The sequence below is a fragment of the Amblyraja radiata genome, chromosome 5, assembly GCF_010909765.2.
Source record: "Amblyraja radiata isolate CabotCenter1 chromosome 5, sAmbRad1.1.pri, whole genome shotgun sequence".
Taxonomy (NCBI): domain Eukaryota; kingdom Metazoa; phylum Chordata; class Chondrichthyes; order Rajiformes; family Rajidae; genus Amblyraja; species Amblyraja radiata.
The window spans coordinates 19,387,756-19,413,331 of record NC_045960.1 but is presented as its reverse complement, the minus strand read 5'-3'; the positions used below and the strand labels follow the sequence as shown (position 1 = coordinate 19,413,331).

Here is a 25,576-nt window from a genome sequence, read left to right as displayed (position 1 = left end):
TTCGCCTTTTTACTGGACAACTTCTCTCTCACTCAGCACGTCACCTTTCCCACCCATGACAAAGGTCACATCCTTGACCTGGTCTGCTCCACAAATCAACCGGTACTCGACCTCCATCCATGCCTCTTCCCCCTCTCTGATCATAAGCTTATACGGTTCACCATCCCTTCTCCGACACCTCGCCCCCGCTTCCTCCGAGAAATCACCTTCCGTAATCTACAATCCATTGATCCCCTCCATCTCTCTAACCTCCTCTCCACCACTCTCCCCCTGGACTCAACCCCATCTCACCTGATGATCTCACAAACCATCTCAACTCCACCTTGTCTACCTCCCTTAACACTATGGCCCCCCTCAAAACAAGAACCGTAACTTTCAACACATCTTCACCCTGGTACACACCTGCACTTCGTAAACTGAAACAGACTGGTCGCCGACTTGAACGACTCAAAGAAATCATCTCTCACAGTCCACCTTGAAGCTTACAAACTCCACCTCACTGATTACAAAGATACCCTCATTGCTGCAAAATCTGCCTACCTCTCCTCCATATTCACTGATCCCTGCCTAAACCACAGAACCCTCTTCTCCACAGTGGGCAACCTCCTCAAGCCTCGAGCAAACACTCTCCCTACCTCTACTCCGGATCTCTGCAACTCATTCCTCCACTTTTTCGCTGATAAAATCAGCACCATCTATCAATCTTTATCCCCTGTACCCGACTCCCCAGCATCTACTCCAACACCTACCAAGGCCCCTCCTTTCAACATCTCCACTGACCTCCTTACCCCTCCTCCAGGGCCGGCGTTAAGCCGATTTGACCGATTGCTCCCAATTGGGCCCCGCGCCTAAGCGGGGCCCCGCACTAATGTTCAGTATTTCGTACGGAAATACGAATTCTCTTTGTTAAATAAAGATTTTTTTAAATTCGCCATCCGGATTTTTTTTAAACGAACATGTATAACAACCGCTGCACGGCCATCATACACAAACGATTTGTTAACTAGTGCTGTTAGCACTTCTTAACGGTAAGTACTTAACACCTTGTTATGCAATGTCATGAATCTGCATCTATCCGCATTCCTCAGTAAATGTTATAGTGTTTTGAACAAGTATTAATGACGCCGTGTTCCTTTGAATAAAATTCACGCGGCGTCATTAATACTTGTTTAAAACACAATTACATTTACTGAGGAAAGTAGATCGATGACACGTTGAGAATTTCATTTAACTCACCATCATGAGTGAGGGCCCCGGACCGCGAGAAGGGGCTTCTTCCAGGTGTGCAGGTTAGTCATTCACCTGCCGACCCACGTTGTGTCCAAAGATCTTATAGCGGATCTTTGGTTGTGTCTCTCTGTCTTTTGCTCACTCCCTCCCTCCCTCCCTCCCTCCCTCTTTCTCTCGCGCTCCCCATATTGTCTCTCTCTAGCTCTCCCACTCCCTCTCTATCACCCTGTCCCCTCAGCATTCCCGGAATCGTTGACGTTTTGCAGTAGACAAAAATGCTGGAGAAACCCTGCGGGCGAAGCATTCGCCTGGCCCGCTGAGTTCCTCCAGCACTCTGTGTTTTTTGTTTGGCTCTGAAGTTGAAGGTGGCTCAGCGGGACGGGCAGCGGCTCTGGGGAGAGGGTTGTGTTTCTGGTCGAGACCCTTCTTCAGACAATCACAAGTACTCTCATCGACGCGAGTTCAGTTCGGTCTGAAGAAGGGTCTTCTCTCCAGAGTCGCTGCGCTGCCTGTCCTGCTGAGTTACTCCAGCTTTATGTCTATCTTCAATTTCAGAGAATTACAATTTCTCACGGGGGGCTTATAACGTCTCTAAACCCCTCTGGGACCCTCTGAACACCTCTAAAACCCCTCTAGCCCCCCTATTTCCCTCTATTCCCCTCTAAACAATTGTAAACACACCTGAAGCCCTCTAAACATCTCTAACCCGTTTAAACCCCTCTAAACTAGGAGGCTGCAAGGTGACTTGGATAGGCTGGGTGAGTGGGCAAATGCATGGGAGATGCAGTATAATGTGGATAAATGTGAGGTTATCCACTTTGGTGGCAAAAACAGGAAAGTAGACTATTATCTGAATTGTGGCCGATTAGGAAAAGGGGAGGCAACGAAATGCAACGAAAAATGCTCACGGCAGACCAAACGTGTTAAACAGAAATTGGTCAGATATTGAGCTTTACAGTGAGAAATCATGTGAAATAATCACTGAACTTAATTTTAAATGAATGTACCTGCATGTTATACTGTTTAGTTTGGAGATACCACCAGATAGTCTGGTTGATACATCCAGATTAGTTTGGAGATACAACCAGATAGTCCACTGAGTTCACACCGACCAGCGATTTTTGTTACAGATTTGACAAATTTATTTGGCGGCCAATCAAACGCGGTCTCTAAGGGGGTTGCATCCAATCACCAACCAGCTTGCCTTAAAATTCCCGAAACTACACGAAATATAAACATGCATAAATGTTTACTTTTCTAGAGTAGGGGCCCCGCCATCAGTTTTCTAATTGGGCCCCGCAATTCCTAGCACCGGCCCTGCCCTCCTCCACACTGCTTCCTCTCCCAGTTTGACCTGGTCACCCCTATTGAAATCTCCAAAACCATCAGCTCTTCCAAACCCACTACCTGCTCCCTCGACCCTCTCCCCACTCCCCTGCTGAAGTCCTGCCTCCCCGTTCTCTGCCCCTACCTCACAAATCTCTTCAACTCCTCATTGTCCCAAGGAATTGTCCCCTCCGCTTTCAAAACTGCTGCTGTCACACCAATCTTAAAGAAACCTGGTCTTGATCCCTCCTCTCTCATTAACTACCGCCCAATCTCAAACCTCCCCTTCCTTTCAAAAACCCTGGAGCGTATCGTTGCGTCGCAACTTCATTCCCACCTCCTTGCGTATAACTTACTTGAACCCCTTCAATCTGGCTTTCGCCCCCTCCATAGCACAGAAACTGCTCTCCTCAAAGTCCTCAACGACCTCCTCACCTCTGCTGACACTGGTTCCCTCAACATCCTCATCCTCCTCGACCTGAGCGCAGCCTTCGATACAATGAACCACAACATCCTGCTCACCAGACTCAAAGACCTCGGCATTGAAGGCTCTGCACTCAGCTGGCTCCGTTCCTACCTTTCCAACAGATCCCACTTCATCTCTCTCCACAACCACACCTCTGCTACAGCCACAGTCACTCAAGGCGTTCCCCAAGGCTCCGTACTCGGCCCCCTCCTCTTCATCATCTACATCCTCCCCCTTGGTCAGATACTCCGCCACTTCAACCTGGACTTCCACTGTTACGCCGATGACACCCATATCTACCTCGGCACCAAATCCCCCCACAACCCCCCCCCCCCCCCCCCCCTCTCCCATATCAACTCCTGTTTGTCAGCTATAAAAACCTGGATGCAACATAACTTCCTCAAACTCAACAGCGATAAGACAGAATTCCTCCTCATAGGCTCCAAAGCCACACTCAGCAAAATCAATAACCCCACTCTCACCATCGACGGCACCACTGTCTCCCCATCTCCCAAGGCCCGCAACCTTGGCGTGATCTTTGATTCCACCCTCTCCCTTGAGCCTCACATCCGCCATGTCATTAAAACCTCCTTCTTTCATCTCCGCAACATCGCCAAACTCAGACCCTCTCTCACACCTCCCGCTGCTGATAGACTCATCCATGCCTTCATCTCCTCCCGACTGGACTATTGCAATTCACTTCTCCTTGGCATCAGCTCCACTTACATCAACCGACTCCAACTGGTCCAGAACGCAGCCGCCCGACTCATCACCCACACCAAATCCTGGCATCACATCACTCCAGTCCTCAAACAACTTCACTGGCTTCCCATCTCCCACCGGATCACCTACAAAATCCTGATCCTCACCTACAAAGCCCTCCACCATCTGGCCCCCCCATATCTCACTGACCTCCTCTCCCCCTACCAACCCTCACGGTCCCTCAGATCCACATCAGCCGGTCTCCTCTCCATCCACAAGTCCAACCTCCGCAGTTTTGGGGAGAGCCTTCTCCAGGGCAGTTCCCAGGCTCTGGAACTCCCTCCCCCAACTGATCCGCAATTCCGTGTCCCTCACCATCTTCCAGTCCCGCCTCAAGACCCATCTCTTCACCTCTGCCTATCCTTAGCCCCACGTCCCCTCCCTTTTCACCTGTGCATTAATTGCCTCATATTGTGTTTTGAATTGTATTCTGTCTTTACTTTGTGTACTAGTCATGTCTCTACTATTTATTTCATTCCCCTTACATGTTTTTCCTCTACCTGCTAATTTTTGTAAGGTGTCCTTGAGACTCTTGAAAGGCGCCCATAAATAAAATGTATTATATTATTATTATTATAATGGGGCATTTGGATCGCAGTAAAAGGATTATTCCGTCAACATGGATTTATGAAAGGGAAATCATGCTTGACTAATCTTCTGGAATGTTTTGAGGATGTGACAAGTAAAATGGATGAAGGGGTGCCAGTGGATGTAGTGTATTTAGACTTTCAGAAAGCCTTTGATAAGGTCCCGCACGGGAGACTGGTGACTAAAATTAGAGCACATGGTATTGGGGGTAGGGTGTTGACATGGATAGCAAATTGGTTGGCAGACCGGAAGCAAAGAGTAGGAGTGAACTGGTCCTTTTCAGAATGACAGGCAGTGGCAAGTGGAGTGCCGCAAGGCTCGGTGTTGGGGCCGCAACTGTTTTCCATATTTCAGGATCCTTCTTCAGTTTCCTTAGAAGGCTTAGGAAGTTCAGCATGTCCCTAACAACCCTCACCAGATGCGCCGTAGAAAGTATTTTATTGGGATGCATCACAGCATGGTTTGGGACCAGCTCCACTCAAGACTGCAAGAAATTGCAGAGAATTGTGGACACAGCCCAGACCATCACACAAAGCAACCTCCCTTCCATTGACTCCATCTATACTTCACACTGCCTCGGCAAGACCACCAGCATAATCAAGGACAAGTCTCCCCCCAGGTCACTCCCTCTTCTCCCCTCTCCCATCAGGCAAAAGGTACCAAAGTGTGAAAATGCACACCTCCAGATTCAAGGACTGTTTCTTTCCAGCTTTTATCAGACAACTGAACCATCCCATCACCAACCAGAGAGTGGTCCTGACATCCCATCTACCTCATTGGGGACTCTCGGGGAAACTTGGTTCGGACTTTACAGTGGATGGCTCGATTCTAATCATGTATTGTCTTTCCACTGACTGATTAGTACGCAACAAAAGCTTTTCACTGTATCTCGGTAAATTTAACTAAACATGACGGAGGGCTCGGGTGAGCTCTCTTGAAAGGGTTATACTCTGGGATGGATAGAGATGAGGACTTTGGAAAGTGCAGGTTGGTCACTATTGCTGCCAGAAATGAGTTGACCTCGGCATTAAATGGTACACCTGGCTGCTACTACAGTCACAGATAGTCTTCAGCCTACTGAGTCCACACTATCTGCCAAATACCTAACATAACACTAACCATATTAATCATTCATATGAACAGTTTGATTGAATGGCGTGATGATGTGCTTACGGATGTTGGGAACCCACACAACTATCCAGAGGGTGGAGCAAAACGGTCTCCAGATAGAGAATGTAAAGCGACTGAGGGTCATACAATAATGTAATTAGTTCTTCAAATAATTCCGCCTTGTGGGCATTTACTGACATCAAAAGAAAAAAATGAACCACACATTCAAAAGCAGAATAGGGACAGAGACAGCACCACAGTGGCTCAGCGGTGGAGTCGCTGCCTTACAGACCCAGTGACCCGGGTTCAATCCTGTCTATGGTCACTGTCTGTACGAGTTTGTACGTTCACCCTGTGACCTGCGTGGGTTTCCTCCCACATTCCAAAGCCGTACAGATTTGTGGGTTAATTTGGCAAGAGAATTGCAAATTGTTCCTAGTGGGTGGGATAGTGCTATTGTGTGGCATTTTTCCATACTGTCTCACTGAAGTCTAAAGTAAAATAGCTTGAGGATGGGACTTGGACAAATAGGAAGGAATTGTTGCTCACTTTTGCAAATGTGGAGTCATTTGTACGGTGTATTAGAATGAATGTAAGAGTATTTTACCTAAATATGTAGAAGATGAAAAGAACAATGCCTTCGAGGTGCAGCATCAAGATTAGCCACAGGGTGGCAAGATAAGCACACAATGCAGAATAATTCATTTATTTCATAAACATAAAACGCAACATTTAAAAAGCATTTAGTACGTGGACAGGTTTAGAGGGATATGGGTGGAACGCGGGGAGGTGGGACCAGTGTTGATGGGCTGGTCGGCGTGGGCAAGTTGGGCCGAAGGGCCTGTTTCCAGGCTGTATGACTGACTCTACGACTATGACTCTATATGAACATGCATCTAGAATTATGCTTTGCACAAATCACTAAAGAAACACCATCTGATCATTAATTTGAAAATAATATGAACTGTCAAGTTGAAAATGGAAACTGTGGATTTTAATTTTGTACTAACATAACGTTTAAGAGGCATTTGGACTGGTAAATGGATAGGATAGATTTGGAGGGTTATGGGCTAAACGCGGGCTTGTGGGACTAATGTAGATGGGGCATGTTGGTCGGTGTGGGCAAGTTGGGCCTGTTTCAATGCTGTATCTCTCTATGCTTATAAATGAAATGCATTGAACCTTGGTAATGCAAACTTGCAAATTTGTACGTTTATCTTGGCATCATGTTCAGCACGGTAGGCCGATGAGCCTGTCTTGTACTACACTGTTCTGTATTCTGCGTTCAAAAACAGGACAGGATTTACACAGTAAATGGTAGGGCCCTGCAGAGTGTTGCAGAGCAGAGAGACCGAGGGATACAGGGACAGATTCATTCTTTCTCATACCTTCCCATTCCTGGGGAGGGTAGAGGAGGAAGTACGAAGAAAGGGGAGAGGTAGAGAGGTGGGTTCGATCCTGACTATGGGTGCTGTCTGTACGGAGTTTGTACGTTCTCCCTGTGACTGTATGGGTTTTCTCCAGGTGCTCTGGATTCCTCCCCCAATCCAAGGACGTACTGGTTTATAGGTTAATTACCTAATATTGGAGAATTCAATGTGTAGGAAGAAACTGCAGATGCCGGTTTACACTGAAGAAACTCAGCACGACAGGCAGCATCTCTGGATAGAAGGAATGGGTGATGTTTCGTATCGGAGGAAGGGTCTCGACCAGAAACATCACCCATTCCTTCTATCCAGAGATACTGCCTGTCCCAGTGAGTTTCTATGGCATTTTGTAACTATCTTGGATACAGGGACAGAGTTCTCTGTAAATGACGACACAGCTAGATGGAGTGGTGAAGTGGGGGTTGGTGTGTTTACATTGATCGGTGGGTTAGTTGGTGCAGGACAACAATATATTTGCTATCTTACAGCGCCAGAGACCCTGGTTCAATCCTGACTACAGGTGCTGTTTGTATGGAGTTTGGATATTCGCCCTGTGACCATGTGGGGTTTCCCTGGGTGTTCTGGTTTTCTTCTACATGCCAAAGATGTGCAGGTTTGTAGGTAAATGTAAACTTCCGTAAATTGTCCCCAGTGTGTAGAATAGACTTAGTGTACAGGTGATCATATGTCGGCATGGGCCAAAGGGTTAGTCTCTACACTGTATCTTGAAAGCTAAAGGAGATGGGATTGCTTGTTATATCTCTACCACAGTTGGAGTACTGTGTACTGTTTTGGTAACCCTACTCACAGGAAAAATGTCATTAAGCTGGAAAAGGTGCAGAGAAGATTCACCAGGACGTAGACACAAAATGCTAGAGTAACTCAGGCAGCATCACTGGAGAGAGGAATGGGTGACGTTTCGGGTCGAGACCCTTCTTCACCAGGACGTGCCTAGAATTTGAAAGTTTGAGTCTTAAGGAGTGGTTAGAATGGCTAGGATTTTTATTTACCCTGCAATGTAGGAGGCTGGGGGTGCCTGCACTTCTGAAGGGTCTTGACTCGAAATGTCACTTATTCCTTTTCTCCAGAGATGCTGCCTGACCCGCTGAGTTACCGCAGCACTTTGTGTCTATCTTCACAAGATACCCAAATGCGATCTGACCAATGACTTGTAAAGTCTCCCTGCTTTAATATTTTAGTCCCTTCAAAAAGAATGCTAGCATGGCACTTGCCTTCCTTACTGCTAATCCAAATTGCAAATTAATCTATTGGGAATCGTGCATCAGCACTCCCAAGTCTCTTTGCACCTCAGATATCTGAATCCCTATTAACCGGTGGCATCCATTTATGTTACTATGAAACAAGAAGCAGCCTGCAATACTTGTCTTTATTTGAAGTGCAGGAAATTATTACTTGGGCTTTTATGTGCTTGACAGTCCGAAGAGCTAAATCTAACTCTCTCTTGAATACATCTGCCTCGCAAAGACTTGTCTTTCTCAGGTTGCAGGTTATGATGTTTTGACTTACTCTAGGAGTTTACAGTTGGATTGAAAGACAAGTTGGTAATCATGCACAGTTACCTTATATAATGCAAAATGAAAGATGCAAGTCAAATATTGTGGCACAGTAGCGCAGCGATAGAGTTGCTGTCTTACAACGCCAGAGACCCGGGTTCAATCCTGACCTCGAGAAAACAATTTACACTGAAGCCAATTAACCTACAAACCTGTATGTCTTATGAGTATGGGAGGAAACTGGAGTAAGCAAAGAAAACCCACGCGGTCACAGGGAGAATGTACAAACTCCGTAAAGACAGCACCCGTAGTCAGGATCGAACCCGGTTTCCTGGCGCTGTGAGGCTGCAGTTCCATCATTACGCCACTGTGCCGCCTTGTAACGGGTGACACAATGGGGCAGCTGGTAAGGTCGCTGCCTCACAGCACCAGTGACCTGGGTTCGATCCTGACCTCAGGTGCTGTGTGCGTGCGCTCCCTGCGACTGCGTAGGTTTCCTTGTCTCGGTTAATTGGTCACTGTAAATTGCTTTCCGTGTGAGTGAACAGTAGAACCTTGGGTGAGTTTTAGTTTTATTTACTTTTAGAGATAGTGCAGAAACAGGCCCTTCGGCCCACCTTGTCCGCGCCGACCAACGATTCCTGCACATTAACACAATCTACACACACTAGGGACAACTTACACTTATACCAAGCCAATTAACCTACAAACCCGTACGTCTTTGGAGTCAGAGAGGAAACCGAAGATCTCGGGGAAAACCCACGCAGGTCACGGGTAGAACATACAAACTCCATACAGACAGCACCTGTAGTCGGGATCGAACCCGGGTCTCCGGCTCTGCAAGCGCTGTGCGGCAGCAACTGTACTGCTGCACCACTGTACCGCCCTTATTAGGATTGGAATTCGAATCCAATTCTAATTGGAATTTGAATGTGGAATTAGTGTAGGATTAGTGTAAATGAATGCATGAAGGTCCATAGATTCACAGCACACCGGAGGCAGTTTCCCTGCTCTGACTCCATAACTCCATGCCATGTAATTAACTAAATTTGAGAATCCAGGACTAGAGGGTGGAGGGACCAGTCTCCAAATCTTAAATGCTGTTTCTTTGGCACACAGAATGTTCTACCAGCTACCACTAGAATCATAGAGTCAAAGACTCATAGAGCACAGAAACAGGCCCTTCGGCCCAAGTTGCCTGTGCTTAACAAGATGCCCCATCTACACCTGTCTCATCTATCTGTGTTGACCCATATCCCGCTGAACCTTTCCTATTCATGTGCAAATGTACTTTTCCACAGGAATAGCCAAGAAAACACGTTAGTGGCTCGATTGTAATCATGTATAGTCTTTCTGCTAACTGGTTAGCACGCAACAAAAGCTTTTCACCGTACCTCAATACACCCTACCACAATAAACTAGACGAAACTAAATGCCTCACGGCGCAGCTGAGCATAAAAAGGGACCCGACATTGGGGGAGGGGGGGGGGGGGTGGGGGGGTGGACACATATAGCAGCAGGCCTGGTTCGCCGCTGCAAGAAGATAAGACTATACTAAGAACTTTTGAAACGTTGTCGGCGCCAGAAAAGTGGCAACTCTTTGGCAGTCTGAAGAAGGGTCGCGACCCATAACATCACCCATTCCTTCTCTTCACTGATACTGTCTATCCCGCCGAGTTACTCCAGCATTTTGCGTCTATCTTCGATTTAAACCAGCATCAGCAGTTCTTGTCTACGGAACTCTTTATGTACTGCCTAGGTGAGGTCTGCTGTGTGACTTTATTGGATTGTATGCAAAAACAAAGAATTTTACATGTGACAATAAAGTATCATTGAATCATTCCTTAGAAGGCTTAGGAAATGTAGCATGTCCCCAAACACTCTTCACAGACTTCTACTGATGACCCATCGGGATACATCACAGCATGCTTTGGGAACAGCTCCATCCAAGACCGCAAGAAATTGCAGACACTTGTGAATGCAGCCTGTTAATCCTGGCTAAATTGGAGCAGCCATGGCATTAACATTGAGTATGGGCTTAGGTGCTGCTTGGCCATTTTGGTCAAGTTAAATGTGCCTCTGCAGAACTGAGACAAGCTGCTGAATGGTGCCAGCATGTCTGTGGCCCAGATAAATACTGCAGAGAATGAATGGGATATCTGCAGACTTCTTACAATGAGGTGGAAAATGCATAGAACTGATTGGATCAATGCAAACCAGAACATGATAAATAATGTTGCGAGGTCTTACTTTGTAATAGGCCATTCTCACGGGGCGACTTGACGCAAGAGTTAACCAGAGTGAAGTGGTCGTGGTCTAGCACGATACCACACGATATAACGGGGGGTAGATAAAGAGTTCCCACGGGTACTCGGCATTTCTGTTATTTGTGCGAGTGACTTGTCCGTCTCCCGAGCTTTCCCGTTAAATCTTGAATGGACATTGTGAACTGTGAAGTGTTGTAAAATCATCACGTGGCACAAATGATGTCACTTTTTTTTTCACACACTATAAATATCCTCCCTTGGTTGAATTGGCTCATTTGGAGACATGCCTGTACTAAGTAGTTTCGAGTACAGGATGGTGGTTTTTTTCATTGACTTTTTTACTTTGCATCTACAGGGCACAGACAGACTTATAAGAGAAGTTTAAGTTAACTGCAAAAACAGCACTTTTACATCTATAGCAATGTATGTTTTTAAATCATGGATAACATTAAATGGTTTTCCTGTTGATGTACTAATATATCGTTATATATACTCACATGAGCACCCGGGATACTCCGCAGCCTTCGTCACCAGCAGGTTCCGTTTTTTCTCCCTGTTTTTATAATCCTCTCTGGATTTATCGTAGAGAGTTTTGTTTAATTGGTACCATTCTACTAGTTCCCCCTCTTGTTCCCTGGTGAAGTTATATGGCCTTACCTTCTGCCATCTTCCCTTTATATAAGCGTCTGTTGAGGCTATTCCTACAATGGCTACTGGGGAGGCAATCTGAAATCCACCTTGCTCACCCTCTCCCTGCTCCAAGGAGCCCACAGGCAGTGTTATCTGTGGCATCTCCTGTTGCCTCTCCACCTGTCTCTCTTGCTGCGTCTCCTCCTCATTATCCTGCATGGCAAAAACCTTTCAGACATGTTTTACCCCCTTTCTTTGAGCTTTTCTGGGAGGCATCTCAGCTAGTGTTCCAGTGAAAAAGATTCTCCAACAATGACAATGAGGTGGGACGTCCTCGATGGACACATGTTCCATTGGCGATATTGAGACCACCTTTTTTACTCACCTTCTGTCCCCTCTGTCCAGCTTCCGGGTTCACCGTTCGCAGGAGTTCCCACGGTAAACGCAAGAGTTATTACGGATATCGCACTGGCCACTACGTCCATATAATGTTGCAATGTTCAACCACAAGTGTACAAGTCACTCTTGGAGAAATTCAAGCTTGCTTGAATTTTCTCCCGAGTCACCAAGTTACATGAGTACCTGCCGTTAGCGCCACGGTGGTCCACGAATGCTGTACGGTTATCGCACGAGGTTCCGACGATGTTCAACTCTGGTTAACTCTTGCGTCAAGTCGCCCCGTGAGAATGGCCTATTAGTTGTTGATTGCTTGAAATGTTGAGCTTTGTCTGGGTTGTTTGAATCCCAGGGCACATGTTGCATTATTCATCTATGTTAGCTTCCTACTCGAAGCCTTACCAGATACAATGTATTAGTTACTATGTTATTGGGTTAGGGAACTGTCAATCATGTACTGTTGCGATCGATATGTGTTATTGGACTGTATAGGGACCTCCTCCATGTAGTTCGGCTCCTCAAGGTTCGGGAACCTAAAGGCAGCCCCCACCAAAGATTGTAGCACTGCTCTATAATCTTTGGTCCCCACGAGGTCCTTTGTCGATCTTCTGGAAGAACGCTTGGGACTGCGTGACATTTTGGAGTGTCTCTGCTTGCACAAGGCTAGAAGGGCTTGGCCAAGCAGATACAAGGATCGAACCCACGGTGGTTAGGTATTGTAGAGGGGAATTGTTGTTGTGTTATCCAAAATAAAGTTGAGTTGCTCAAGTGCTTAATTCAGTAATTTATTGACTAAAAATAGACTGGGAGGGAGCTTAGAGCAAGCTATTTACAAGCCCAGACCGTTACACGAACTAACCTCCCTTCCATTGACCCCATTTAACTCAGCAAGGCCAGCAGCATAATCAAGGACCAGTCTCTCCCCAGATATTTTCCCTTCTCCCCACTCCTATCAGGCAAGACGTACAGAAGTTTGAAAACGCACACCTCCAGATACAAGGACAGTTTCTTCCCAGCTGTTATCAGGCAGTTGAACCTTCCTTTACCAACTAGAGAATGGTCCTGAGCACTATCTACCTCTTTGGAGACCCTCGCACCATTTTTAATCGGATTTTACTGAACTTTATTGGGGGGAGGGGGGGTGTGTGGTCAACAACATGGAAGTGTATGCGTGCAGTTAACGGGAAAGAGAGTGCAGGAAAGGTCACGTTTAAACTAACAGGGCAGAGGATGGGAACCAACGCAAGGTGATGGAGTGCCATAAAAAGAGGACCGAAGCAAAAGGTAGAAAAGAAAAACAAACCTGAAAGCTTTGTGCCTTAACGTGAGGAGCATTTGTAATAAGGTGGATGAATTGAATGTGCAGTTAGTAGTTAAGGGATATGATATAGTTGGAATTACGGAGACATGGCTACAGGGTGACCAAGGCTGGGAGCTAAACATGCAGAGGTATTCAATATTCAGGAAGGATAGACAGAAAGGACGAGGAGGTGGGATGTCATTGCTGGTTAAAGAGGAGATTGATGCAATAGTAAGGAGAGACATTAGCTTGGATGCTGTAGAATCTGTATGGGTAGAACTGCGAAATAGCCAAAGGCAGAAAATGCTTGTTGGAGTGGTATACAGACCACCAAGCAGCAGTAGGGAGGTTGGGGATAGCATCAAGCAGGAAATTAGGGATGCGGGTAGCATCCTTAATATCTACATATAGATTGGGCCAACCAAATTGGTAACAGCGCTAAGGAGGAGGATTTTCTGGAATGTATACGGGATGTTTTAAGCCAATAAGTAGAGTAACCGACTAGAGGGCAGGCCATCCGAGACTGGATATTGCGTAATGAGGAAGGATTAGTTAGCGATCTTGTTGTGCAAAGCCCCTTGGGCAACAGGGACCATAATAGGAGCGAGACTGAAAACGGGGAATTACAGACCAGTTAGCCTGACTTCGGTGGTGGGAAAGATGCTGGAGTCAATTATTAAAGAGGTAATAATGGGGCATTTCGATAGCAGTAAAAGGATTAGTCCAAGTCAACATGGATTTATGAAAGGAAAATCATGCTTGACTAATCTTCTGGAATTTTTTGAGGATGTGACAAGTAAAATAGACGAAGGAGAGCCAGTAGATGTAGTGTATCTAGACTTTCAGAAAGCCTTTGATAAGGTCTCGCAAGGGAGACTGGTGACTAAAATTAGAGCACATGGTATTGGGGGTAGGGTGTTGACATGGATGGAAAATTGGTTGGCAGACAGGATGCAAAGAGTAGGAGTGAACGGGTCCTTTTCAGAATGGCAGGCAGTGGCGAGTGGAGTGCCGCAAGGCTCGGTGTTGGGGCCACAACTGTTTACCATATATATTAATGATTTGGAAAAGGGAATTAGGAGCAACACTAGCAAGTTTGCGGATAACACAAGCTGGGTGGCAGTGTGAACTGCGAAGAGGATGTTAGGGGGTTGCAGGGTGACCTGGACAGGCTGAGTGGGCTGATGCGTGGCAGATGCAGTACAATATAGATAAATGTGAGGTTATTCACTTTGGTGGCAAAAACAAGGGGGCAGATTATTATCTCAATGGGGTTAGGATAGGTAAAGAGGAGGTACAGCGAGACCTGGGTGTCCTTGTACACCGGTCACTGAAAGTTGGCGTGCAGGTACAGCAGGCAGTGAAGAAAGCTAATGGAATGTTGGCCTTCATAACAAGAGGATTTCAGTATAGGAGTAGAGAGGTTCTTCTGCAGTTGTATAGGGCTCTGGTAAGACCATATCTGGAGTATTGTGTACAGTTTTGGTCTCCTAATTTGAGGAAGGACATCATTGTGATTGAGGCAGTGCAGCGTAGGTTCACAAGATTGATCCCTGGGATGGCGGGACTGTCGTATGAGGAAAGATTGAAAAGACTAGGCTTGTATTCACTGGAGTTTAGAAGGATGAGGGGGAAATCTTATAGAACATAAAAAATTATAAAAGGACTGGCCAAGCTAGATGCAGGAAAAATGTTCCCAGTGTTGGGCGAGTCCAGAACCAGGGGCCACAGTCTTAGAATAAAGGGGAGGCCATTTACGCCTGAGGTGAGAAAAACCTTTTCACCCAGAGAGTTGTGAATTTGTGGAATTCCCTGCCACAGAGGGCAGTGGAGGCCAAATCACTGGATGGATTTAAGAGAGAGTTAGATAGAGCTCTGGGGGCTAGTGGAACCAAGTGATATGGGGAGAAGGCAGGCACGGGTTATTGATTGGGGACGATCAGCCATGATCACAATGAATGGCGGCGCTGGCTCGAAGGGCCGAATGGCCTCCTCCTGCACCTATTTTCTATGTTTCTATGGTGGAATTCTGCATTAGGATGGAGAGTGAAAGGCCTGTCCCACTGCGGCGACCAAATTGGCGAGTTTAGAAGAGTTTGCCCTCGACTCATACTCGCAGCATGGTCGACACGAGGTCCTAGGAGGTCTTTGTAACTCTCCTGCATGCTCGAGAGTAGTCCCCGTGTACTCGAGGCCTCAGCTAGTTTGCGGCATTTTTTTTCAACATGCTGAAAAATGCCCGCGAGTAAAAAAAGGTCGCCTTGGAAAAATATCTATGTTTTTTTACTCGTAGGTTTAGTCGAAGTAGGTAATAGTAGATCGGCATATTATTCATAGGTAATCGAGGGTAGTCGAAGGTAAAGCTCGTTGAGAAAAAAAGGTAAATAAACCGACCAGTAATGTTAAATTTTAAGAAGGAGCTGCAGATGTTGGAAAATCGAAGGTAGACAAAATGCTGGAGAAACTCAACGGATGAGGCGGTATCTAGCCAGTGGGCTAAGGGAGAGTTGAGAAGGGGAGGAGAAAGCGTGGACTATCTGAAATTAGAGAAGTCAATGTTCATACCGCTGCAAACTGCCCAAGCAAAATATGAGGTGCTGCTCCTCCAATTTACGGTGGTCCTCACTCTGGCCTTGGAGGCGGCCCAGGACAGAATGGTCGGATTCAGAATGGGAGGGGGAGTTGAAGTACTGAGCCACCGGGAGATCAGGTTGGTAATGATAAATGCCCGCTAAACTTTATTAAAAGTTGTGTGGCTTCTTAAAAGTGTCTACTCCTTCTCCTGGATGTTTTCAAGAGGGAGTTAGATTTAGCTCATAGGGCTAATGAATTCTAGGAAACGGGTAAAAGCAGGAACGGGGTATTGATTTTAGATGATCAGCCATGATCACATTGAATGGCATTGGTGGCTCGAAGGGCCAAATGGCCTACTCCTGCACCTATTTCCTATGTTTCTATTTACTTTATCCTGTATCTGTACTCTGTGGACGGCTTGATTGTAATCACCTATAGTCTTTTTGCTGACTGGATAGCACACAACAAGTGATTTTCATTGTGCCTTGCTACACTTGACAAGAATAAATGCAATAAACTAAACCATCCTGCCAAGACATGTTGGCGCATTTGACCCATAACCCTTTCCCATCCACGTACCTGTCCAAATGTATAGTTCCACAAGTATTTTTCCTTGCCTCCACATGAACCTTCTCGACAGGAGATTTTGGGCAAATACCCCAACAATTTATCATTTCCAGCTGGGCTAAAGTGTTGGACCTTTTTGGACCTACAGTCCCTTAGCTCAGGGTGATCACCTAGTTGTACAGCAGGGAAACAGGCCTTTTGGCCCATCGAGTCAGTGTTGACTGTTAAACTCCCATTTACACTAATCTATCTTAATTACATTCACTTTCTTATGGACTCCCCTGGATAAAAGTCTAAAGTTCCTCGGTGGGATAAATTGAGTTTGTCTGTTTTCCCTGTGACTGCGTGGGTTTTCTCTGGATGCTCCGGTTTCCTCCCACACTCAACAGACATACAGTTTTGAAGGTTAATTGGCTTCTGCAAATTGTAAATTGCCCCTGGTGTATAGGACAGTGCTAGTGTGCGGGGTGATCGCTGGTCGGCGTGGGCTGAAGGCCCTGTTTCCATGCTGTATCTCTGAATTAAAAGCACTGGCGGTGAGAAAAGGCCAGCACAAATAAAGGACGTAAACAGATGGCCTCAGGAAGGGTGGCTCCATTGTTGGCTGGGGAAGGTGTGATAACAAGAGGGATTCAAGGATGTGAACAGCGGAACTGGTGTGAGGACCAGGGTGGGGGAGAAGGGGAGTGCAGGAGTCACTTGAAATTAGAGAAATCAATCTTGTAAACTGCGTAAAATAAATAGGAGGCGCTGTTCCTCCAATTTGCATGTGGCCTCATTCTAACAGTGGAGGAGGCCCAGGACAGAAAGGCCAGTGTGGGAATGGGAAAGGAAATAAGCAAAATAAGCATGTTGTTGGCTTAAACCAACAGAACTGGAAGCATTAGTCAGCGATGCAATAATGAGAGGTCTTGGCTCTTTGGCTTAGGCAGAAATCCAGGGGGAAATGGATTGTGAGCAGTTTTGGGCCCCATATCAGAGGAAGAATGTGCTGGCATTGGAAAGGGTCCAGAAGAGGTTAATGAGATTGATCCCAGGCATAGGTGGGTTAACATACGATGAACATTTGAAGGCACTGGGCCGCTCCTCGCTGGAGTTGAGAAGGATGAGGTGGGATCAAATTGAAATTCACCGAATAGTGAAGTGCCTGGATAGATTGGATGTGGAGAGAATGTTTTCACTAGTCGGAGAGCCAAGAACCAGAGGTCCTCGACTAAAAATAAAACAATGTTCCTTTAGTTAGAGTGTGGTGAGTCTGTGGAATTCACTGCCACAGATGGCTGTGGAGGGTAAGTAAATTGATATTTATAAGACAGAGATAGATAGATTCTTGATTAGTACGGGTGTCAGGGGTTATGGGGTTAAGGCAGGAGAATAGGATTAAGAGGGAAAGAAAGATCAGCCTTGATTGAATAGCAGAGTAGACTTGATGGGGCAATTGGCCTTATTCTGCTACTATCACTTTAGGACATAAAATTATGAAATGTAATTTCAACAGTGAGAGGAATGAACTGCCTAGTTTAGTTTATAGATACAATGCAGAAACAGGCACCTCGGTCCACCAAGTCCTCGCCGACCTGCCATCTCTGTACACTAGCACTATCCTACACACTCTAGGGACAATTTACAATTTTACCAAAGCCATTTAACCTACAAACCTGCACGTCTTTGGAGTGTGGGAGGAAGCCAGAGCACCCGGAGAAAACCCACGTGGTCACAGGGAGAACATACAAACTCCGTACAGACGACACCAGTAGTTGGAATCGAACATGGGTCTCTGGCGCTGTGTGGCAGCAACTCTACCGCTGAGCCACTGTGCTGCCACTCCAATTAACTAGTTGCTAATTGTGGCCATTAATAACTCTTACCTTGGCAGAATGGAACTGCAGAGTCCCACTGGTACAAGCCATTGGGAAACCGTTGACAGGTAGCGTTACTGTGACCGACCAGTCGGTACCCTGCTTTACAGTAGAACTGCACCACGCTGTGGAGTGTGCCTGTCGTCCTGTTCACAACCCCACCGTTCAATGGGACACTGTCCATGCTGCAGTAGGAAGCTGGAAGCACAAAACACAATGGATTTTCAATTCAGCTTCTGCACACATTCCCAGGGCGTCCGGATGAGTGGAGATCCACAGTCCGGAAATGCGAAACGACAGAGAAATCACACAAATTTTCAACTGTAACTTTGAACTATTCCTGCCTTTCCAATGCTGATTGACTCATTGTGAGTTTCCCGTGTAACAAGTAAGACTGCCATACTCTGCTGCAAGATGGTGCAGCGTCCGACTGATGAGGTGATGTTTAATGCATTCCCTTTCACGTCAGTGCGGCCTGAATTCCTGGGCTCCCTCTCACACTCTGGGGCATCAGGTCGACTCCGCCATTCAATCATGGCTGATATACAGTGCATTCAGAAAGTATTCAGACCCCTTCACTTTTTCCACATTTTGTTGCGTACTCGAAAATTGATTACATTTTTTTTTTTGTCATCAGTTTACACATAATACCCCATAATAAAAAAACGAAAACAAGCGTTTAGAATTTTTTTGAGGCACCTTTAGCAGCGATTACAGTGTTCTTGGGTATGATGCTACCAGCTTGGCACACCTGTATTTGGGTAATTTCTCCCATTCTTCTCTCATGATCGTTTCAAGCTCTGTCAGGTTGGATGGGGAGGGACGATGCACAGCTATTTTCAGGTCCCTCCAGAGATGTTCGATCGGGTTCAAGTCCGGGCTCTGGCTGGGCCACTCAAGGACATTCACAGACTGTCACAAAGCCACTCCTGCGTTGTCTTGGCTGTGTGCTTAGGATCATTTTCCTGTTGGGAGGTGAACCTCCACCCCCACAGCATGATGCTGCCACCACTATGCTTCACCGTGGGTATGGTATTGGCCAGGTGATGAGCAGTGCCAGGTTTCCTCCAGACATGACACTTGGCATTCAGGCCAAAGAGTTCAATCTTGGTTTCATCAGACCAGAGAATCTTGTTTCTCATGCCTTTTGGCAAACTCCAAGTGGGCTGTCATGTGCCTTATAGTGAGGAGTGGCCACTCTACCATAATGGCCTGATTGGTGGTGCTGCAGATATAGTTGCCCCTTCTGGAAGGTTCTCCCATCTCCACAGAGGAACTCTGGAGCTCTGTCAGAGTGACTATCGGGTTCTTGGTCACCTCCCTGACCAAGGCCCTTCTCCTCCGAATGCTCAGTTTGGCCGGGCGGCCAGCTCTATGAAGAGACCTGGTTGTTCCAAAGTTCCATTCAAGAATGACGGAGGCCACTGTGCTCTTCTGGTCCTGCAATGCTGCAGAAATTGTTTTATACCCTTCCCCAGATCTGTGTCTCGACACAATCCTGTCTCGGAGGTCTACGGACAATTCCTTCATCTTCATGGCTTGGTGTTTGCTCTGACATGCACTGTCAGCTGTGGGACCTTATATAGACAGGTGTGTGCCTTTCCAAATCATGTCCAATCAATTTAATTTACCACTGGTGGACACCAATAAAGTTGTAGAAACATCTCACGGACAATCAATGGAAACAGGATGAACCTAAGCTCAATTTTGAATGTCCTAGCTAAGGGTCTGAATACTTATGTAAATGTGATATTTCAGTTATTTTTTTTTAATTACTTTGCAAAAATTTCTAAACATCTGTTTTCACTTCTTCATTCTGGAGTATTGTGTGTAGATTGATGATTAAAAAAAATGAATTTAATCGATTTTAAAATAAGGCTGTAACACAACAACATGTGGAAAAAGTGAAGGGTTCTGAAAACTTTCTGAATGCACTGTATCTCCCCCCTCCTAACCCCATTCTCCTGCCTTCTCCCCATAACCTCTAACACCTGTACTAATCAACTCATTTTAAACGATTAGAGACCTCATTCCCTCCCCACCTTTAACCCATTGGTGCCCAAATTCCCTCCCTCCTTTTCACACACTGGGGCCCCAGTTTCCTCCCTCCTTCCCTTTCACACACTGGGACCACAGCTTCCACATTCCCTTTCAACTTATTCTATTCACTGGAAAATGTATTCCATACCATGTCATGTCTAAAATAAAAAATGAATTGAAGTTGTGCTGGGGTGTTAATGAGCGTAACAGCCAATCATCTGGAAAACGCATGCAGCTCAAGACCAGCTTGTTCTGGATGACTGGAGTTTTACTGTAAACTCCCCTGAAGAAAGTAAGACAGGTCGGAAGAAGGGTCCCCACCTGAAATATCACCTATCCACGTTCTCCAGAGATGCTGCCTGACTCGCTGAGTTACTCCAGCACTCTGAGACAAATTTTGGCTTGCTTATGCATGGTCATCATCATTATTATTTAATGCTTCTGTGACAATGAGTTAATCTCTCAGCAGCTGTTACTCCTCTAGCTTCTGCTATTTTCGTCTCTTGTCATTCTCCCGGGGTCCATTCCAATGCAAAAATGGCCTCTCAGCGATTAATTTTCAGATGGCCGTAACATTTGTTCGAATCCGACGAGGAAGCTTAGTGCCGCATTAACTACCAAAGTAGCTCATCAGTGGGTGTTCATTATTTTCCAAATTAAAAAAAGTTCTCAGGTTAACAGAGTGGTCCGCAGCAGGAATAAACTCTCTGATGGACATACAATGGACTCATTGCAGGCAACTGGAAGCCTGATTATGATAACATTGTTTTGCGTTGCGATGGACTGAATAAGCCCCATTATCACTAACAATCCACATTAACATTTAACTGCAGAACACTGAATTATCCGCCTGGGAAGGTCTCATTGGACAAGAGCACAAACAATAGACGCTAAAGATTTGAAATAAGAACAGAATGCACTGGAAGCCCTCGTCATCTGTGGAGTGACCACTTCATCCTTAACCACCCTTCAACACTGGGTCGGCATGGTAGCGCAGCGCCAGAGTTGCTGCCTCACAGTGCCAGAGACCCGGCTTCAATCCTGACCAAGGGTGCGGAGTTTATAGATTCTCCTTGTGACTGTGTGGGTTTTCCCGGGGTGCTCTGTTTCCTCCGGCACTCCAAAGACATGCTGATTTGCAGGTTCATTGGCTTGGTATAATTGTAAGATGTTCCTAGTGTCTAGGACAGTATTAGTGTGCGGGTGATTGCTGGTCGGCACAGACTCGGTGGGCCGAAGGGCCTGCTTCCATGCTGTGAATCTAAACTAAACTAAACTAAACTAAGCTAAGCTAAGCTAAATTAAACTAAACTTCAAGTGGATGACCGTTAACCAGGATTGGGGAAAAGTCAAGGTGATCAGGTTTTCAAATGGCAAGGTAGAAGGGAGGGGCGAACTGAAGGCAACAATACGACAGGTAGAAGAAATTACCGTTCCACCACCGATTTTCCAGCAACAGGTGGATTGGGACCCCCTTTAATTCGGACAAATTTACAAGAGCACTCTTGAAATCCTCCCGAAAATGCGGAGCCAAGGTCGGGTGAAGCGACCGATCTCGACCTCATCGAGATTTCCGCAGCTGATCGGCGGGTCGAATTTTCTCCTGCGGCCCGGGCTCTGGAACTCCGGCCCGGCCGGAACCGGCAGAACCGTTCCCATGTCCGAGTTCCGTGGCCGACTTTGCAGGCCTGTAACCCCCCCCACCCCCCCCATCCGAGGTCGTTGCCTCTGTTGGTCCAGCATAATAAATAATCCAGAAAGGCTCTGGGACCAAGAGGTGTCAGAAAATCAGTGGCGGACAAAACTGGTGAAAGAAGTTGAAGGTGAAAGGCATTGAAGTACGGACAAGGAATCCAACAAATGTTCAGCTGAAAAGATGTAATGAAAAGAGATACACAGCTCAGGAACAAGCCCTTCAGCCCATAGTGTCTGTGCCAAGCATCAAATACTTTACTCAAAACCACGTACACGGAGTGAACCCTAACCCACTCTATTTTCGAGACATTTCCATGAACTACCTCCAGTGTCTACCACAGAGTCACAGAGAGTCATGGAGCCAGTTAGCACAGAAGCAGGTCCATCAGCCACTGTGTCCGTGCCACAGTGGTATCATCTGTATCAGTTGCATTAGAGATACAGCATGGAAACTGGACCTTCGGCCCAACGGTTCCATGCCGACCAGCAATCCCCGTACACTAACACCATCCAACACAACAGGGACAATTAACAACCCACTGAAGCCAAATACCCTATAAACCCGCACGTCTTTGGGACATGGGAGGAAACTGGAGCAGCCAGAGAAAACCCAGGGAGAACGTACAAGCTCCGTACAGACAGCACCCATAGTCAGGATTGAACCCGGGTCACTGGCGCTGTAAGGCAGCAACTCTACCGCTGCACTACTGTGCCGCCCTTTATCCATCTAGGCTTTAATCCACCCCCACTGCTTGTTTTTCCAAACTTTCTTCCCCGGACTACAATCAATCTGAGGAAGTGTCCTGACCTGAAACCTCACCTGTCCATTCCCTCCTCAGATGCTGCCTGTCCCACTGAGTTCCAAAAGCATGATTACGGTTTGCAATAAACCTACCCCCAGCCCCCTCTAACTTAAGCCAATTTTCAGTTGAGCACTTTTTTCTATTTTCAGTGGCTGTGCTAACTCACTTCTCAGCCAGTATATATTATTTTATTCAGGAATTAATATGATGGCGGTACTGTGTGGCGCAGCGGTAGAGTTACTGCCTCACAGCACCAGAGACCTGGTTTCAATCATGACTCCGAGTGCTGTCTATACGTTCTCCCTGTGACCCCGTGGGTTTTCTCCAGGTACCCCGGTTCCCTCCCACACTCCAAAGATGTACAAGTTTGTACGCAAATTGGCTTGGTAAAATAATAAATTGTCCCTAATATGTGTAGGGTAGTGTTTGTGTGAGAGGATCGCTGGTCAGCACAGACTCGTTGGGCTGAAGGGCCTGCGTCCGTGCTGCATCTATAAAATTGATAAAAGCAAAATCAATATGATGGTCAACATCATAAGTATTTTGAATAGCTGACCAATTTTGATATTGCTCGACACATTTTATGGCAAGGAAATACAAACTGGGGTTGAGTGAGATGATGTATATTGTTATGAAGTTATTATAAAAAGTTATACACTTTGCGAAGAACCGCTTTAAGATTACCAAGTAGATGTAGTTAGCCATTGTGACAGGATGAAAACATTGTCCTAGAAATTAAATTGAGCATGAAAATACTGTATGTGGTAAAATGATGCTACGCCAATGTGCTAATTCCGTTTGTGCATGATAACTGTGCGAGCCTCATGCAAAGATTCAAGTGGTGCCAATTGTGCCATTTTCCCCATCGGTACACATGAATCACGAGCAATTTATAAAGCTTTCCTGCATTACTTCACACCGTGCCTGCATCTCTTGAAGGAGGCAATTTCAGTCATGACTGGGCAACACAGAAGCGCAGCGGTAGAGTTGCTGCCTCACGGCGCCTGTGACCCGGTTTCCATGGGTGCTGTCTGTGACCGTGGGGGGTTTGCTCCAGTTTCTTCTCCCACTCCAAAGACGTACAAGTTTGTAGGTTAATTGGCTTCTTTAGACTTTAGAGATACAGTGCGGTAACAAGCCCTTCGGGCAACCGAGACCGCACCTACCAGCGATCACCCCATACACTAACACTATCCTACACCTTAGGTGACAATTTACTATTTTACCAAAGCCAATTAACCTATAAACTTGTTCAAGAAGGAACTGCAGATGCTGGAAAATCGAGGGTACACAAAAATGCTGGAGAAACTCAGCGGGTGCAGCAGCATCTATGGAGCGAAGGAAATAGATAACGTTTCGGGCCGAAACCCTTCTTCAGACTTCAGTCTAAAATCGAAAGTCTAAAGACCTATAAACTTGTACGTCTTTGGAATGTGGAAGGAAGAAAACCCACGCAGAGGAAGCCCACGCGGTTACAGGGGGAACACACAAACACCACACGGGCAGAACCCGTCGTCAGGATCGAACCCGAGTCTCTGGCGGTGCGAGGCAGCAACTCTACCGCTGTGCCACTGTGAATTGTAAATTGTCCCTAGTGTGTTGGGTAGTGTTAGTAGATCGCTGGTCGGCATGGACTTGGTGGGCCAAAGTGCCTGTTTCTGCGCTGTATCTCTAAAGTCTAAAATCGAAAGTCTAAACACCGCATGTCATTGGGCAATTAGGGAAGTGTGCTGGGGGATGATGTAAGTTGAAGCTGACCTCAACATCCTGGATGAAGAGATGGACAACTAGTGAGATGTTTTGCTTGACTAACAATGGGGGGACCAGCAATGAGCGGGCAGTGGTAGTGGTAGTTCAAGTCTATTGTCACCTGCACAAGCACAGTGAGGCACAGAACAATGAAAGATCTTGCTCACAGCCACATCACAGGTGCAAAGACTCAGCCAAACATAAAAATAAACCCAAACGTGTAGGAAGGAACTGCAGATGCTGGTTTAAACGGAAGACACAAAAAACTGGAGTAACGCAGCACGACAGGCAGCATCTCTGGCGAGATGGAATGGGTGACGTTTCTGATCAAGAACAAATTCTTTCTTCTCCCCTCTCCCATCGGGCAAGAGGTACAGAAGTGTGAAAACGCACACTTCCAGATTCAGGGACAATTTCTTCTCAGCTGTTATCAGGCAACTGAACCATTCTATCACCAACTGGAGAGCGGCCCTGAGCTACCATCCACCTCATGGGAGACCCGGCAGATCCGTTCCCAAAATTAAACCAAAATGAACTGCAGGAGGATGAGGGGTGATCTTATGAAGGTATATAAGACCATGAGGGGAATAGATAGCGTAAATAGCAAGATTAAACGAGAACTTACCAGTTCGAAGTTTGATCGTTATTTTATGAGGAGTACGTTGAGGGAATACGTGAAGAACCCCGCCAGGACGCATGCGTGTCATTCTTCAAAGCAGCGGTGTGAAATCACAGATAACTGTAATGACTTAAACATAGTAAGATTAGAGAAAGAAATACCAGTTGAGTATATGATCATGGGTGGGAGCGGAGGGCACGTATTCCCTCAACGTACTCCTCATAAAATAACGATCAAACTTCAAACTGGTAAGTTCTCGTTTAATCTTACTATTTTACTTCGGAGTCACGTGAGTGACTACGTGAAGATTTCAAAGCTCTGTGATTTCATGCCGTGGAAACGAGTCCATGCATCACATCTGCCTGTAGGAGGAATTGTGTCAACATAATTTAGACATGAATCCGACATTGAAATCCATGAAATTTATTAACACAAAATTGTTTCTGCAAACGTTCCAGGTTTCATGACTGGTTTATGATAAAATAGTTGGAATGTTTTTTCCCCTGACCATCCTGCTGCCTTGAGGATTTGGTCCATTGGTACATCCAACTGCATAGCTGCCGATGTAGCTGCAGCCCTGGTGGAATGAGATTTAAAAATAGTAGTATCCACCCCAGCCTGTATTAGAACCTGTTTCAGCCATCTTGAGATGGT

General features: G+C 46.2%; 1 protein-coding gene across 1 annotated transcript in view; it reads right to left on the bottom strand.

Annotated features, from left to right (window-relative positions):
* The window catches only part of csmd1 (CUB and Sushi multiple domains 1), a 501,649-nt gene that overhangs the window by 165,296 nt on the left and 310,777 nt on the right, over window positions 1–25,576 (bottom strand). The window contains exon 38 of the mRNA XM_033020497.1: window positions 18,026–18,214. Coding sequence (XP_032876388.1) covers window positions 18,026–18,214 — 189 coding nt within the window. The remainder of the gene's footprint in view (window positions 1–18,025; window positions 18,215–25,576) is intronic.